Source organism: Primulina eburnea, chromosome 14 (assembly GCF_022965805.1).
Source record: "Primulina eburnea isolate SZY01 chromosome 14, ASM2296580v1, whole genome shotgun sequence".
In the NCBI taxonomy this organism is placed as follows: domain Eukaryota; kingdom Viridiplantae; phylum Streptophyta; class Magnoliopsida; order Lamiales; family Gesneriaceae; genus Primulina; species Primulina eburnea.
The window spans coordinates 25,771,737-25,790,476 of NC_133114.1; the positions used below are offsets into that span (position 1 = coordinate 25,771,737).

An 18,740-nucleotide genomic window follows, 5' to 3' on the forward strand; every position below is an offset into this window, starting at 1 on the left:
TTCTTGTGATGAAGATATACCATTTTTTTTAATGATCTCGCTTAGACCCAATGAATCAAGATGCATTTCTACATCGAGAGTCCATGACATATAATTTTTCCGCGTAATATCAAGAGCAATGAATTCTAGCTTTACCAAGTTTGACATGGTGGTACTAAAAAAATTACGATGCATTTTATTAGCTAATGAATATTGCAATACAAAGTAATGGATAAACAACAAGTACAAACATTCCTAAAAATAAAGAAAGCACACGAGGAGGATATTCTCCAATAAATACAAGGCTCGTGAGTATGATAACCAAAATAATTAAAAATAATCTTGAGAAAGCCATCATTTTTTTTCGAAAAATTTGATGAAAAATAATTTTTAGAGAAGAAGAGAAAGTTGGAGTGATTGAATGTGTTTGTGAGGTCATATTTATAAGGCAAAAACTAGCCGTTTTGTTACTGTTTATGACCGTTGGTCTACAAAAAAATAAATTTATGTATTTGTATAATTTTATGGTAATAATATGGTGTATATAATATTAGTCATGTTTAAATAATTATCTATATCATATCACATTATTATAATGAGGTGTCATAAATTATTTTGTTTAAAAATCTTATAAGCTTTTATACTTGTCGTATCCCTTACCGTGAGTGTGGGATGTCGTCTTAACATCCTCCCAGGATTTATAACAAGTTTTTGAAAAATTTATTTTTATTTTTTCTAATCTTTATTATATAATAACATTATCTTATATATTAAATATATACACAATAAATAAATAACAATAAAATAAATATTATAACTTTTGTTACTTTTTTCTTCTGTTTTGAAGCTTGGAAAATATGGAGGACTTTTAGAGCTTCGTGCTGATAACCTGTTATGGAAAAGTAAAAATTTATGGTAAAAAGTAAAAATCTCAAATTCTCAAAATTTACCAAACTACACCTTTTATAATATTTTTCTCTCCACTTAATAGTGAATTTTTCACAAATGGTGAGGCTATTTATAGAATTTCTTTACAAATAATCCAAAAATAAATTCATCATTACCTACATCATCACACACTAATTTTCAATATTTACAACTCTTATTTTCAACATTCAAATATTCAATACACATATTTTAAATATTAATTTTCAACATAGTTATTGGGGTTAGAATTTTAAAATTAATAATCTTGTAATGTTTTTAATTAAACTATCCGAACTAATAACATGTTAATCCAATGAAATTTAATTTTATCCAAGTTTTGCGAACTATATAGCCATCGTGTTACATGCTTAATCGTAGAAAATTTAAGTAGTTCGATTATCGTCAATTTGATTTGAGAGGGTAATTTCTTTCGTGGGATGTCCAATGGAATAATTCGAAAATTATGTGTCATTTGGAAGTTGAAGAAGAGCGTCAGGTTCAATTGTGTGGAAGATGGAAAGGAAATTTTGGGGGAAGATGGCCTTTTTTGGAATTCAGGAAGCTTTCTTCTAAGAAGGATAAAATCATCCAATTACATATATGATGTGTATTTATTTATTCAATCAACCTAATCGTTAACTATTTATCACACGCTATTCCTTAGCATACAAAACTGTATTGATTATTATTTAATTAACTTTTTTAGTCTTTTATGGTCTTATAAGTAGAACGAAATTTCAGATATCGTATACTGTATCGAAAATATCGGTATGAAAAAATGATACCGTTATATATACTTCGATAAAATACCGTCATACCGAAAGTATATAAAAAAAATTCATTCTCTTGTTATTCCAAGGCCGGTGATTACCAATACTTAACAAAAATCCCTCAAGACATTCAAAGAGACCATGAAAGATATATACAAAACAAATTTATCAAGACAATAAACACTAACCGCAACATGTGTCTGGAGATCCAAGACATCGATCAATGAACATCAATAAAATTCAACTGCAACATGTGTGATTCTTTCATCCGCTATCTTTGCAACTATGCCTGAGGTCCTGTGATTTCTGAAGCCTGTCAGCTTTTCAACAAGTCGAGGCTAAACATCCAGTCCTCTAGCTAGCTGTAAGGTTAAACCACAGAGATAAGACTTCTCAACAGTTTAAATTCTCCACTATGAGTCGAGTTGTTTCACTGAACTTTGATTTGGACTATTCCAACATGATAAGTCCAAACAAAAGTTAAATTATTTATATTTTGGTACGGTATCGATATATATCGTTTTATACCAAAAAATACCCTATATTTTTTAAAAAAATTAACTTTATTATTTTAAATATTATATATTTTTTAATTTATATATAGTATTTCGATATTTCGGCATTTCAGTATATATCGAAAAATTTCAAATTTCATACCGTTATTGTACCGAAAATTTCGACAAATTCGGTATTTTTCGATACGCTAACCTCGGTATAACGAAAAAATTCGATGTTTTTCTCCACCCCTAGTTATAAGTTAGGTTGTATTTGGACTATTGATGTATAATATTTTTGTTATTTTGCAATATATAAATATATATATAAAAGCTCCGAGAATAAATTTCATCCCATTTAGTACAATATACATGCCTATATATATTTATACATAATTTGGTTAATTGTTATGCAGTGAATCCTTATGAAATCGTGATAAATTTTAGGGAAAGCTAGCAATATTAATAATGATTTTTTTTCACTCTATGATTTTGATCTTTATGTCAAATTTTAATCTTAATATGTTATTTTTCTTTGTAATTTTCATCATTTTCTCCGACGTGGCATTTATTTAACACATATATGGTGCATATATAGCTCCGAGACGGCGTTAATGTATACAGTCTCGAATAAGCACTTTTGATAATAAAAAAAATGATTAAAATTTCTAAAACATGAAAGTTACATGAAGACGGAAATTAATGAATTATATATAAAAGACCATAATTGTAAATAAATAAATATATATGACCAAAATTACAGTGTTCCCAAAATATAACTTATATAATCTGTATTGATACTCACGGGAAATTTAGGGTCCGCTCCCAGCAAGTGTCACTAGTCCAGACCAGGGTTTTGAAATGATCCTGAGCCTGAAAGCACGAAAAAGACCGTTAAGAGGGGGCCAGGAGGGTGTCCTGGCGTAGCCCCTCCGACGCTCAAGTCAGTGACTGAGGATATATGGGGGGAGCAGCTAAGGGTGCTGCTGAAAACAATATAGTGAATGGATAAACTGAACACCCAAACCTGCTATTTATAGGAGAATACTTGGGCCCTTAGTGGGCCTGTCTTCCATTTGGGCTAGGGCCCTTGGTGGGCTTGTCTTTCCTTTGGGGCTTGGGATGGGCCAGGGGTAGTGGGCTCATCCTTAGGGTATCACCAGTCTCCCCCTCCCGAGTCGAACTGAATCGTAGGTTCAAAGTTCGATTAATTGTGTTGTCCTTGGTTTATCGGCGATGAGGACGGACCGTGCCAGAAAAAGTAATTTTGTTCACCGCTATAAAGATTTGGGCTCCCCCTATAAATAGAGATCACCCCCCTTTTTCAACTTCACTTCTCTCCTACATAATATTTTCTCTGCAGTTCATTAACCAGCTCTTCCCTGCCCACGCTTTACCTGCGAGTTAACCCAGCGTCGCCTCACCACCCCATCACTGTCATCTCAGCCTGCCGCCCCGGCGCCACCAGAGCACCACCGCGCGCCGCCAACCTCTCACCCGAGCCAGCGCGCGCCTCGCCTTCCTCATACTGCCCTCGCCTCGCCCCTACTGCGCTGAGCCCAAGCCCAGCTTACGCCCACACCCCGCTCTCGCCTCACACGCCCGCGCCTCGCCCACAGCGCCCGAGCACTCTCGCCCCACATCGCCCAGCAGCGCCCGAGCGCTCTCGCCCCACCGCGCCCGAGTCTCGCCCAAGAGCGCTCGGCGTCTCGCCCAATAGCTCTCGCCCCTGCGCCCGAGTCTCGCCCAGCAGCTCTCGCCCCGCACGCCCGAGTCTCGCCCAAGAGCGCTCGGCGTCTCGCCCAACAGCTCTCGCCCCACACGCCCGAGTCTCGCCCAGCAGCTCTCGCCCCGCACGCCTGAGTCTCGCCCAAGAGCGCTCGGCGTCTCGCCCAACAGCTCTCGCCCCACACGCCCGAGTCTCGCCCCACACGCCCGCGTCTCGCCCAGCAGCTCTTGCCCCGCACGCCCGCGTCTCGCCCAGCAGCGCCCGAGCGCTCTCGGTCTTATCCCTTGCGTACCTTTCCACGCTACGTCGGGGTTAGTCTTCTTTTTTATTTGCTCAGTTGTCCTTAGAAAATGTCTTCCTATGCTGCCGAGTTTAGTTCTTCGAGTAATTCCGAGTTTGATTCCGCGAGTAATTCTGAGTCTACTTCCGCGAGTAATTCCGAGTCTACTTCCGCGAGCGGTTCTGAGTCTACTTCCGCGAGCGGTTCCAAGAGGTCTAGCGAGTCTAGGAATTCCTTAGAAGATCCTGAATTTATCCCTGAGGTAGAGGTCGTCACTCATAGCCGTCCTGGTAAGGAGATTCGTCATATAACTCAACAAATGAATATCTCTAATGCTGATGACCTCTGGTACGGCCACCTAACATCCCACATCTCCCCCACCAGCGAGTCCAAACTTAGGACTTTGTGGCATATTCCCTCTTCTCACCAGCTCATAATTCCTACCCCCGATGACCGTCCCTATCTAGCTCCCAAGGGTTGTTACACCTTCTTTCAGCACCATTTCGACGCAGGTCTGCGCTTTCCACTAGATGACTTCCTTCAGGAGCTGAGCAGTTATTACCAGATGCATTTATGTTTGCTCACTCCCAATGCTCTCCGCTCGATATGCTGCCTCATCGTGTTATTCCGAGCTTTAGATCTTCCTTTAAGCTGCACTACCTTCTCCTACTTCCTGGTATTAGCCAAGTCAAAAGAGGGACCCTTTTACGTGATCTCTCGGTCTAGCCACAAGCTTTTTGATGGGGCTCCTAGTCATGTGAAGGATTGGAAAAAATACTTCTTCTATATCCAACCACCGAAAGAATTGACTTGTTCCACAGATTGGTGCCCTACTTTCGCCAAGCTTGAGCTTCCTAAGGATTATAAGAAAGATAAGGATTATCTACACATAATGAGTGTATTAGGAGATCGATGCTTTAGCATTCCCCAACTTCTATCTGAAGATCTCCTGTGTCACGTCGGGTTAAGTCCCGCGAATATTGAGCTGAAGGAAAACGCCGGTAGATATTCTTGCCTATTTTCATACTTCTTGTTTTTCTATTTCTTGTTATGTTGCCTGATAACCCTCTCATTCGGTTCACTGTTTGTGCTTGCAGGTGTTAGAGTCATGAATGCCGCACTGCTCCGTGAGATTGCGAAAAAGAAGGCCGGGAGTTCATCCTCCGCTCCTCAGAAGTCAGTCGTTCCAGCAGTCACCACGGGCGCAAAAGCAGACTGCTCTGCCGCTGAGAAGAAGAAAACAGGTTCATGCTCTACTACTTCGAAGAAACCTGCTACCTCCCCTACTGCTGCGAAGAAAAAGAAGACAGGCTCCTCCTCCTCTGCCCCAAAGCGAGCCTCCTCCCCACCTACTCGCGCCGAGTCTCTTCCTCCGTCTGGTAAGCAAACGGTGTGTGGGGCCCTTAGCTCCTAATCGTTATTACAACGCAATCTGATTAGGGTTAATTAATCACAGCGAAAAACGAGTTTAAAATTTCTTTTACAATGAGCCCAAATCATCTCTTCTAGAATTTATAATACTAAAAATAGTATTTAATTCCATATTCTAAAACACGCCCACACGAAATCAAAACCAATCACATACAACCGACTCATATCCTCGGGACATGCCCCGGTATATAGATACATATACATATACTGGGAACAAGACATAAACATAAACCTCAGCCCAAGCTGTGGCTCCCTCCAGAAGTACCCTCTCCGGTCTCCTGATATCCTGGAGTACCTGCCATTGTCCACACACAAAGACAACAACAGCCCCCCTTGGAGGTGAGCAAAGCTCCGTATGGAACAACCAATCATATATACCACAGATATCTAAACAATGATATATGGTATGCAATGCATGTATGTCGTGGAGGTATCAGGTCAAATGCCCATCCACTGAGCACATGTCAGAATCAATCGAATCGCTATCAAATCAAATCAATGCTCGAGCTGGCACACCGGCCGATATGGGAATACACGTATGATAGCGTCGACGAAGCGCCATCAATCCCATATCTCATATCCAATCATATGGGGCCACAATTGTCTATGCTTTACGGGTCATATAATACCGGCACAACGATTGTGTTCACAAACCCCGGAATCCAATCCAATCATATCAGGGTATCCAAGGATCATAGCTCAACGTGCATGTCATGTATCGATGTATGCATAAAATGATGTGTGTTAACAAAACATTTATTTTATACATCGATATTCAATCTCAATGTCATGTATGCCACATCAATCAACAAATAAGGCATATAGACATGTATTCCAATCAAATCAATCCAATCCAACCAACATATATCATATAATACAGATACCTGTCGTATGTTACCCGGTCGCAACATACCTCAATTCTTCGTTCCAAATTGATGTAGTCTGAAGATACACTTTATCTACATCAATTACATACTCATTTCAATCAATAACATACTCCAAAATCATTAATATGAGTTTCAAATATCATTTGAAACTTCAAAAAATTCATATCAAATTCAAATCATATCATAATTCAATTCCGACTTCAAATGCAGGTTTCTTGTCGGATATTCTACTACATATCAGAAATTCAACTTCAAATACATGCTATTCCAGCACTGTGATATTTAAAGCTGCTGGAACTGAAAAAAAATTACCTCAGTCAGAAGCCCTCGACGCGATGATTACAAATATATAATTTGTTTCGCGTTTAGACAGCGTTTCGAAGTCGAATCGGACGAAAGAAAACTGAAATCTCGAACTTATCTCTCGAGGTTACTGAAATCAAATGAAGAAGGAAAGAGGAAACCTCGATTTTATCATCCACCGTTTACCGCGCTCGGGCGGTAAACTTCTCGCGCCCGAGCGCGAGAGGTTCTGCCCCCGAGTCAAATATGTATCGCGCTCGAGCGGTCACAATTTACCGCTCTGGCGCGGCATGTTCTGTCCAAATGCCACATGCTTCGCGCTCGGGCGGTCACAAATTACCGCTCGGGCGCGAAGTGTTCTGCCCGAACACAGACCTCATAAACCCTGGCGCTCGGGCGGTACTTTTCTACCGCTCGGACGCCACATGTTCTGTACAACTTTTTGGTTTTTGTACTATATTGGCGTCCGGCCTCTCAAATCCAATTCTTACAACATCAAGTCATATACAATATTCATTTTCTCAATTCCATTGACACGATATACATCAAATACATAATCACGTGACAATTTCATAAATTATCGATAATCACACGGGATTTACGATAATACGATACACGGTCCTTACATTTCTCCCCCTCTTAAAAGATTTCGTCCTCGAAATCTCACACATCACTATATACATAACATTGGCAAACATATGTCACCAGTTATAGTACATATCAAAACTAAAATCAGTAAAAGGATCAGAATACATCGAATACAATGGAACAGACGTCGTAGAATCAAACAAATGCGGATACGAGTCTCGCATCTTGCTTTCCAATTCCCATGTTGATTCTTCAACACCATGTCGTGTCCATTGCACTCGAACCAAAGGTATCGATTTATTTCTCAATATCTTCTCCTTTCGATCCATAATGCGAACAGGTTGTTCAACATAGGAAAGAGAAGGATCCAGTTCAACCTCATCAGGTGCCAACACATGTGATGGATCAGGTTCATATTTCCTCAACATAGAAACATGAAATACATCATGAATAGCAGATAAAGCTGGTGGCAATGCCAGTAGATATGCAAGATCACCAACTCGATCGAGAATATCGTATGGACCAACATAACGGGGAGATAATTTCCCTCGCATGCCAAATCGCACAGTGCCTCTAAAGGGAGATATTTTCAGAAACACTCTGTCACCTTTCTGGAATTCCAAGGGTCGTCTTCGTTTATTCGCATAACTCGTTTGACGATCCTGAGCAGCTTTCATCCGCTGTCGAATCAACTGAACCTTATCGTTCATTTCCTGTATCATTTCAGGTCCAGTTAATTGTTTCTCACCAATCTCATCCCAGAATAATGGTGATCTACATCGTCACCCATATAGAGCTTCAAACGGTGCCATACCGATACTCGTCTGAAAGCTATTATTATAAGAAAATTCAACTAATGGTAAGGCATCTTGCCATCCCATTCTGAAGTCCATCACAACAGCACGCAACATATCCTCTAAAGTTTGAATCGTACGCTCAGTCTGGCCATCAGTTTGAGGATGATAGGCAGTACTCATAGCCAAACGCGTACCCATCGCTTCTTGGAAACTACCCCAGAATTTAGAAGCAAACCTGGGATCACGATCAGATACAATCGAGACTGGCACACCGTGCAGTCTCACAACATTCTCGATGTATAAACGGGCCATCCTCTTATAGGGATAAGTCCGCTCATACGGAATAAAATGCGCAGATTTCAAAAGCCGATCAATAATAACCCAAATAGCATCACAGCCCTTGGGCGAACGAGGTAAATGAGTCACAAAATCCATAGCAATATGCTCCCAATTCCATTTCGGGATTTCGAGACTATGGAGTAAACCTCCAGGTTTCATTCTCTCGGCTTTCACTTGCTGGCAAACCAGACATTTCGAAATAAATTCAGCGATTTCCTTCTTCATACGTCTCCACCAGAATTGAGGTCTCAATGTCAAATACATCTTCCGACCTCCCGGGTGAATACTATATTTACTACAATGTGCTTCTCGAAGAAGGGCAGATTTCAAATCAGAATCATCAGGAACTACCAGCCGACCATTAAGTCGTAAAGAACCATCAGAAGAAATTTGGAATCCAGACTGATGTCCAGCAGATACAAGTTCTTTCGACTTCTGAATCTGAGCATCGCTTCGTTGGGCCTTTCGAATCTTCGATATCAAGTTTGGCTCAATTTGCAATGCTGAGACAGTGACAGAATTCCAATTCGAGTGAAAAGTCCAACCAGAAGTACATATATCCTCATGTACCTTGGCGACATTGACAGAAGCTAAAACAAAATCATAAAATTTCCGGCTCAGGGCATCCGCAGTAACATTCACCGATCCAGGGTGATATTGAATCTCACAATCAAAATCTTTCAGGAGATCCATCCACCTACGTTGCCTCATATTCAAATCAGATTGAGAAAAGAGATATTTCAGACTTTTATGGTCCGAATAAATAACAAACTTTTCTCCGTACAAGTAATGGTGCCAAATCTTCAAAGCAAATACAATGGCAGCCAATTCAAGATCATGAACAGGATAACGTGTTTCATGAGATTTCAGTTGACGAGACGCATAAGCAACCACTTTGCCTTGTTGCATCAGAACACAGCCCAAACCTTTACCAGACGCATCTGTACACACCACAAATCCTCCGGTACCTGAGGGAATAGTAAGCACAGGTGCTGTGGTCAATCTCGTCTTCAATTCAAGAAAACTAGCTTCACATTCATCTGATCAAATGAATCGCTGATTCTTCTGTGTCTATCTTCGAAAACCCTTCAATAAAACGACGATAATATCCAGCTAAACCCATGAAGCTACGGATCTCGGGAACATTCGTAGGTCTCGGCCAATTCAATACGGCTTCAACCTTCGCAGGATCAACATATATGCCATGTCTCGAAATGACGTGGCCCAGAAATACCACTTTGTCCATCCAGAATTCACATTTGGACAATTTGGCATACAAATGACTAGTACGAAGAGTCTGAAGTACCAGTCTCAGATGTTCAGCATGCTCCTTCTTCGATTTCGAATACACAAGAATATCATCAATAAAGACGATAACGAATCGGTCTAAATAATCTCGAAAGACCCGATTCATCAAATCCATAAAAATAGCAGGAGCATTCGTAAGACCGAAAGGCATAACCAAGAATTCATAGTGGCCATACCTCGTACGAAAAGCAGTCTTGGGCACATCTTCGTCTCGAACTCGTACTTGATGATACCCAGAACGAAGATCAATCTTCGAGTAAACAGAAGTACCCTGAAGCTGATCAAATAAATCATCGATACGAGGAAGTGGGTACTTATTTTTCACAGTAGCCCGATTCAGTTGCCTATAGTCAATACACATTCGCATAGTACCATCTTTCTTTCGAACAAATAAAACTGGAGCTCCCCAAGGTGAAACACTCGGTCGAATATATCCCTTATCGAGAAGATCCTGTAATTGTTCTTTCAGTTCTTTCAATTCCAGAGGTGCCATGCGATAAGGAGCTTTAGATATAGGCGTAGTCCCCTGTAGTAGCCCGAATTCCAAATTGGGTAATTAACGGATTAATGGTGATTAAGAAGGTTTAATGTGTAATTTTGACCGAGTCATGATCGGACGGACCGAAGATGGTTCGGAAGCACCGAAGAGTTCGGAAGGTCCGAAGTGTAGTTCGGTGAATCCGATCATAGGTGTCAAGTGTTGATCGACACGTCATTTTCCATGCACGTTCGGACGATCCGAAGTGTAGGTTCGGAGGATCCGATCATGAGGTGTCAAGAGCCGGTGGACACGTAGGAGTTCGGACGTTCCGAAGTATGTTCGGTGGATCCGAACATAGCCTATAAATAGTGCTCGGATTTCCTCATTTTGGATATTCATTTGTTGAGTTGTGGCTCTTCTTTGAGAGGTTTTGGAAGGTTTTTAGGGTTAGTGGTTGGTCGAGCGATAGCCAGGAGCTGCCAGGATTGGTAGTGTAGCGGCGCCTGAGTTTCAAGGCAATCGACATCAAAGGGCTGTCGACGGACGAAGGTAAACCCTAAAACTTTGGTAGTACTAGGGAGTACTGGTTTTGCCAGTCGAGCATGGTAGTATTGATTGAGTATGCTTTTGATGCGTAGGCTTGTTCTAGACCTGTTGTCTGGTTGTTCCAGTGGATTAGGATTGCTGTGATAGAGGTACGGAAGTACTATCCGAGATATCCTGGTTGAGTATACATTCATATATGTGTTGCATGAGTATTTGCTGCATTGTTATATGTCATATGACGCATGCTATTATGTCACGTTTATTACTGCACGTTGCATTTCATGTTGAGCCGTATCTCCTTCGAGATAGCCTTTACTGTTGAGCTGTATCTCTTTCGAGATAAGCTATATCTTGGGGCCGCTCAGCCCTGTCTTGTGGACGCATGGACACCGAGAGTACACAGTGGCCGACGGGTCGGGAGGGCTTCGGTGGTCCGGGACATTTTAGGTCCACGTCTGTCTTGTAGTGGATGCAGTGACCCAGAGGTGTACCGCGCGGCACTATCCACTTGGCGCCTCTAGACTGAGCATTGTTGAGATCCTTTTGTGACTCCTGTTTCTTGACTACCCCGGTATCATGATCATAGCATGTGCATTTCATATAGGTCTGTATACTCATACTTTTGTACAGGGCGTTCTTATCGCTCACGTCCTCGGTTTTGTTTATTCTTGGACACCCCATTCCCACGGGGCAGGCCTCAGGTTGGACAGCTCAGGAGGAGCAGGAGGAGGATGTTGAGTAGCTGGATGGTTTAGTTTATCGGTATTGTTTTGATTCGATATGGTTGTATTGGATATTTTATTTTGAGTTATTCTAGACTTCGATTGGGTTGTATAACCATTATTTTGTTGACTTTTCCGCTGTTATCTCTGATTATTGTTAATTAGGTTAATTGCATGCTTAGTTTTTGATTAGTAGGTGATTCTGGAACGGGTCACTACATCCCCGGCACAAGATCAATACTAAATTCAACTTCTCGATGAGGAGGAAAATCAGGAATCTCATCGGGACATACATCCGGGAACTCTTTCGCAACAGGAATATCAGACAAAGAAGGTTCTTTCTTTGAAACATCAATAGCGTAGATAAGATAACCCTCATCTCCGCTAGTCAAAATTCGAGACATTTCCAACGAAGATACCAATGGAATTTTGGCTTGGGAACCCTTGCCATAAAAATTCCACTTGGGTCCATCAATCGGTCGAAATCGAACCACTCCATGACAACAATCAACAGTAGCTCGATTTGTCATCAAGATATCCATGCCAACAATACAATCAAAGTCGTGCATTGGGAGGACAATCAGATTCAAGAATATTACATTATCCTCATATATCAAATACACAGTTATGCACAACTTTCTCAGACAAAATAATCTTCCCTGCTGGCGTGGCTATCGACAAAGTATCATACAACGAGGTACACTCAATATCGTGAGATGCAACAAATGCATGAGATATGAATGAATGAGATGCTCCTTTATCAAATAAAACACGTGCAGGATAATCGCAAAGCGTGCAAATACCTGCAATCACACCACCAGGAGCTTCTCTCGCCTGATCCTCAGTCATGGCATACACTCTCACTTGAGGAGGAACTTGGGCACTCTGACCACCCGGTCCTCGATATCGTGGGACATTTGACTGCTGAAAAGATGGAACAGGAACAGCAGGTCTAATCGTGCTAGGGCCACCTCTGAATCCTGGCTGGGGTTGAGCAGAAGTCGTACCCCTGTTCGGACATACTCGAGAGAAATGGCCTTCCTGCCCACACTGATAACAAGTACCAAACATACCTCGACAATGTTCAATAGTATGTTTGCCTCCACAATGGCTACAATAAGGAGCAATCACAGGGCTCCCTCGCTGAGATCCACTAGAGCTCGAAGAAGACGAAGAAGCAGAGCCAGTCTTCTTGAACTTTTTACCTCTCGGCCTCAAAGTAGGCTGCTGAGCTGACACTGGAGGTGGAGGAGTATAATGTGGACCTCCTCTCCTGAGTCCCGCTTCGGCTGCCTTGGCTCGTTCAACTGCCTCTGCATAGCTGGTAGGCAATCCAGAAACAACATATGTATACAAAACAGGATGTAAACCATTTACAAACCTGTTATATTTCGCCCTCGCATTCCCAGCTACGTGAGGTGCATACTTCAGTAGAGTAGAAATTTCGAAGCATACTCTGCAACAGAAATCGTTCCATGCTGCAGATTATTAAATTCATTCTCCTGTGCAGTATAATAAGAAGGAGGAGAATACTGCTCAAGAAATTGGGCCTTGAAGACATCCCATGTGACTTCAGTCCCTGCTTCCTTCAATCCAATCTCAGCGGCTTCCCACCAAGATTTAGCTCGGTCTTTCAACTGATAAAGAGCAAGCTTCAGTCTCCGAGCTTTAGAATACTCAACAATGTTAAACAAGTGCTCGATATCCTTTAACCAGGCCTCAGCTCTTTCAGCACTCTCAGTACCAAAGAACCTCGGTGGTTTCAAGTCCTGGAATCGAGCCATTACAACATCCATGGACAATCCTTCAAATTGCCCTACAATCCTCTCAGTACTGCTACTCGCAGTTTCATTTGTGTGATCCATCTACAAATCAAAAGATGAATATCACAATTTCATATCAATTTCAATTTCATAATCTCATCATCTCATATCATTCATCTCATCAAATACTTACTCAAATCAAATCACATAAGAGCAAGTAATACAAATAAGTCAAACACATACGCACAATCCATTTGTGCCTATTCACGTGTACACAAGACTCAAGAGCATTCCCAGCTATGCTCTGATACCATCTAGTGTGGGGCCCTTAGCTCCTAATCGTTATCACAACGCAATCTGATTAGGGTTAATTAATCACAGCGGAAAACGAGTTTAAAATTTCTTTTACAATGAGCCCAAATCATCTCTTCTAGAATTTATAATACTAAAAATAGTATTTAATTCCATATTCTAAAACACGCCCACAAGAAATCAAAACCAATCACATACAACCAACTCATATCCTCGGGACATGCCCCGGTATATAGATACATATACATATACTGGGAATAAGACATAAACATAAACCTCAGCCCAAGCTGTGGCTCCCTCCAGAAGTACCCTCTCTGGTCTCCTGATATCCTGGAGTACCTGCCATTGTCCACACACAAAGACAACAACAGCCCCCCTTGGGGGTGAGCAAAGCTCCGTATGGAACAACCAATCATATATACCACAGATATCTAAACAATGATATATGGTATGCAATGCATGTATGTCGTGGATGTATCAGGTCAAATGCCCATCCACTGAGCACATGTCAGAATCAATCGAATCGCTATCAAATCAAATCAATGCTCGAGCTGGCACACCGGCCGATATGGGAATACACGTATGATAGCGTCGACGAAGCGCCATCAATCCCACATCTCATATCCAATCATATGGGGCCACAATTGTCTATGCTTTACGGGTCATATAACACCGGCATAGCGATTGTGTTCACAAACCCCGGAATCCAATCCAATCATATCAGGGTATCCAAGGATCATAGCTCAACGTGCATGTCATGTATCGATGTATGCATAAAATGATGTGTGTTAACAAAACATTTATTTTATACATCGATATTCAATCTCAATGTCATGTATGCCACATCAATCAACAAATAAGGCATATAGACACGTACTCCAATCAAATCAATCCAATCCAACCAACATATATCATATAATACAGATACCTGTCGTATGTTACCCGGTCGCAACATACCTCAATTCTTCGTTCCAAATTGATGTAGTCTGAAGATACACTTTATCTACATCAATTACATACTCATTTCAATCAATAACATACTCCAAAATCATTAATATGAGTTTCAAATATCATTTGAAACTTCAAAAAATTCATATCAAATTCAAATCATATCATAATTCAATTCCGACTTCAAATGCAGGTTTCTTGTCGGATATTCTACTACATATCAGAAATTCAACTTCAAATACATGCTATTCCAGCACTGTGATATTTAAAGCTGCTGGAACTGAAAGAAAATTACCTCAGTCAGAAGCCCTCGACGCGATGATTACAAATATATAATTTGTTTCGCCTTTAGACGGCGTTTCGAAGTCGAATCGGACGAAAGAAAACTGAAATCTCGAACTTATCTCTCGAGGTTACTGAAATCAAATGAAGAAGGAAAGAGGAAACCTCGATTTTATCATCCACCGTTTACCGCGCTCGGGCGGTAAACTTCTCGCGCCCGAGCGCGAGAGGTTCTGCCCCCGAGTCAAATATGTATCGCGCTCGAGCGGTCACAATTTACCGCTCGGGCGCGGCATGTTCTGTCCAAATGCCACATGCTTCGCGCTCGGGCGGTCACAAATTCTTGCTCGGGCGCGAAGTGTTCTGCCCGAACACAGACCTCATAAACCCTGGCGCTCGGGCGGTACTTTTCTACCGCTCGGGCGCCACATGTTCTGTACAATTTTTTGGTTTTTGTACTATATTGGCGTCCGGCCTCTCAAATCCAATTCTTACAACATCAATTCATATACAATATTCATTTTCTCAATTCCATTGTCACGATATACATCAAATACATAATCACGTGACAATTTCATAAATTATCGATAATCACACGGGATTTACGATAATACGATACACGGTCCTTACACGGTGTCCGCTGATCCCAGCCTGTTGGTTCCACAGCATGGTAAGCGCAAGATTTCTGAGATTTCTGTCGTGTCGGTCTCTTCTCCGGAAGGGTCCTTGCCCGAGGAGGGGCCTCTCTTTGAATCGGCGGTACCCCCTCTATACACCTCAGACTCGGCCATCGTGGGGAGGGGTCCTACTCATCTGGCTCATAAGATAATGTATCAGCTTCCTTCCGAGGCGGATGCAGCATTCATGATTTCACTGGGGTGGTCAGACCTCCTTCGCCGGACATGCAGCAGTGTCACTGAGGTATACTTCTTCTTTTAACCTTTAAATTGATGCCCTATACACATTCGATCTCTTGTCTTCCTTTCACCTTTGTCTACTTACGCAGGGCATGATGTACGTCGGGGAGTTGGCTGAGCGCACTCACGCCGCTCGATCTGACACCTGTAAGGAATTACGCGAGGGTCAGGCTCTCCGCGAACAGCTCCAGGCTACTATTGATGAGATGAAAGTGTCGCATGCTAAGAAACTTTCGGAGTCTCAAGCTAAACTTTCGGAGTCCCAAATCCAATGTGACGAGATCTCGAAACAGAAGCAGGAGTCTCAGCGGCTGGCAGAGGACCAAGCTTAAGAGATTCAGAAGTTGAAGAAAGATTTCAAGACTTCACAGGTTGAGCTCAAAGACGCCAAGGCACGCCATGCTGCAGAAGCCTCTTCCTTCAAGGAGGAATTCCTCAAGTCCGAGGAGTTCAACGATATCTGTGCCCCTAAAGCTTATCATTTCCTGGAGGTGGGTTTCGAGGGTGCAGTCGGTCTCTTCAAGGCTCAGGGCTATCCTCCGCCAGGGTGCCCCTACCGACTTCATCGACATTGAGAGTTTCGTATCGAGTCTCCCCCCCGATTCTTAGATCGAGCTCCTTTATTTATGATATTTTCTGCATTGCTTTACTTTTCGTAGGATTATGCGACTTTTGCGATGTTTACATTTGGTTATTTTCTTTTGCGTACTTTCGGCATGTATGAACTCGCTTTATGCAACATTGAGTATATTGCATTCGTATTTATGGTTTCTTCCGAGTTTATATACGATATTATTAACCCGCTAGGGCAAATAAAATCTCCACCCTCTAATTCCTCTGCTAAGTGACACCCCAGCAGGAAAATAAAATTTTTACGTCACCACACTCTAACTCCTCTGCTAGGTGACACCTGAGCAGGAAAATAAAAATTCAACGCCCCAACCCTCTAACTCCTCTGCTAGGTGATACCTTAGCAGGAAATAAAAATCAACACATTCTCCCTCTACCTCCTCTGCTAGGTAATACCTCAGCAGAAAAATAAAAATTCAACGCCCCAACCCTCTAACTCCTCTGCTAGGTGATACATTAGCAGGAAATAAAAATCAACACATTCGCCCTCTACCTCCTCTGCTAGGTAATACCTCAGCAGGAAAATAAAAATCAACGTCATCACGCTCTAACTCCTCTGCTAGGTGACACCTCAGCAGGAAAATAAAAATCAACGCATTCACCCTCTAACTCCTCTGCTAGGCGATACCGTAACAGGAAAATAAAAAATCAATACCTTCAACCTCTAACTCCTCTGCTAGGCGATACCTCAGCAGGAAAATAAAAATCAACGTCATCACGCTCTAACTCCTCTGCTAGGTGACACCTCAGCAGGAAAATAAAAATCAACGCATTCACCCTCTAACTCCTCTGCTAGGCGATACCGTAACAGGAAAATAAAAAATCAATACCTTCACCCTCTAACTCCTCTGCTAGGCGATACCTCGGCAGGAAAATAAAAATTAACACGTTCACTCTACTCCTCTGCTAGGCGATGCCTTAGCGGGAAAATAAAATTTTTCGTCTTCACTTTGCTCCTCTACTAGGCGATGCCTTAGTAGGAAAATTTAATTTTTCTCCTGCTCTCTGCTCCTCTACTAGGCGATGCCATAGTAGGAAAATATAGATTTTCTCCTGCCCTCTGCTCCTCTACCAGGCAATGCCATAGTAGGAAAATATAGATTTTCTCCTTCACTCTGCTCCTCTACTAGGCGATGCCTTAGTAGGAAAGTAAAATTTTTCGTCTTCACTCTGCTCCTCTACTAGGCGATGCATTAGTAGGAAAATTTAATTTTTCTCCTGCACTCTGCTCCTCTACTTGGCGATGCCTTAGTAGGAAAGTAAAATTTTTCGTCTTCACTCTGCTCCTCTACTAGGCGATGCCTTAGTAGGACAATTTAATTTTTCTCCTGCACTCTGCTCCTCTACTAGGCGATGCCATAGTAGGAGAATATAGATTTTCTCCTGCCCTCTGCTCCTCTACCAGGCAATGCCATAGTAGGAAAATATAGATTTTCTCCTGCACTCTGCTCCTCTACTAGGCGATGCCTTAGTAGGAAAGTAAAATTTTTCGTCTTCACTCTGCTCTTCTCCTGCACTCTGCTCCTCTACTAGGCGATGCCTTAGTAGGAAAGTAAATTTTTTTGTCTTCACTCTCACAGTACAACAACATTCATGAACTAAAAGGAAGAACTTGATTTTATTGAATTCCAATGGATTACATGGGAAAATTCAGGAAATAAAGTACATCGATGACATAATCAAGAATAATACTTTCTAAGGTGATAAGCATTCCAGGGTCTCTTCAAAGCTTTGCCTTGCGAATTCTCTAAGTAATAGGTTCCAGAGCTCAACCTCTCGACCACCTTGAAGGGACCCTCCCACTTTGGGTCCAATTTTCCCCTCTGCTCTTCTTGCACCTTCCTTAGGACCAAATCACCCACCTGAAAGTTTCTCTGCACGACTCTCCGATTATAAGACCGTGCAACGCGGTTCTTATAAGCTTCCAGTTGAATGCTGGCAGACTCTCTCTTTCCTTCTAACATATCAAGGTCAGTAGCGCGTCTCGCACCATTGTCCTCGTCATAAAACATTACCCTCGCCGATTCCAACCCGATCTCAGCAGGGAGCACTGCTTCAGTACCATAGACCAAACCGAAAGGAGTTTCTTTGGTTCCTTCTCTCGGAGTGGTTCGGTATGCCCATAAGACACTTGGTAGCTCATCCACCCAATTGCCCTTAGCCTTGCCCAGTCGAACTTTCAGACCCTGTACCAACGTCCGATTAGTCACCTCCACTTGGCCATTACTCTGCAGGTAAGCTACAGAGGTAAAGACCTATTGGATCTTCATCTCTCTACACCAAGCTTCGATTTTGGCCCCTTGGAAC

At 42.0% G+C, this 18,740-nt stretch overlaps 1 protein-coding gene across 1 annotated transcript; it reads left to right on the plus strand.

Moving 5' to 3' along the window:
* Positions 1-4,140: 4,140 nt before the first annotated feature.
* LOC140811291 (uncharacterized) lies at positions 4,141-16,135 on the plus strand. The gene is made up of 4 exons (XM_073169154.1): positions 4,141-5,180; positions 5,277-5,569; positions 15,553-15,807; positions 15,893-16,135. The coding sequence occupies exons 1-4, from the start codon at positions 4,250-4,252 to the stop codon at positions 16,133-16,135; spliced, it is 1,722 nt and encodes a 573-aa protein (XP_073025255.1). The 5' UTR covers positions 4,141-4,249.
* The last annotated feature ends 2,605 nt before the right edge of the window (positions 16,136-18,740 follow it).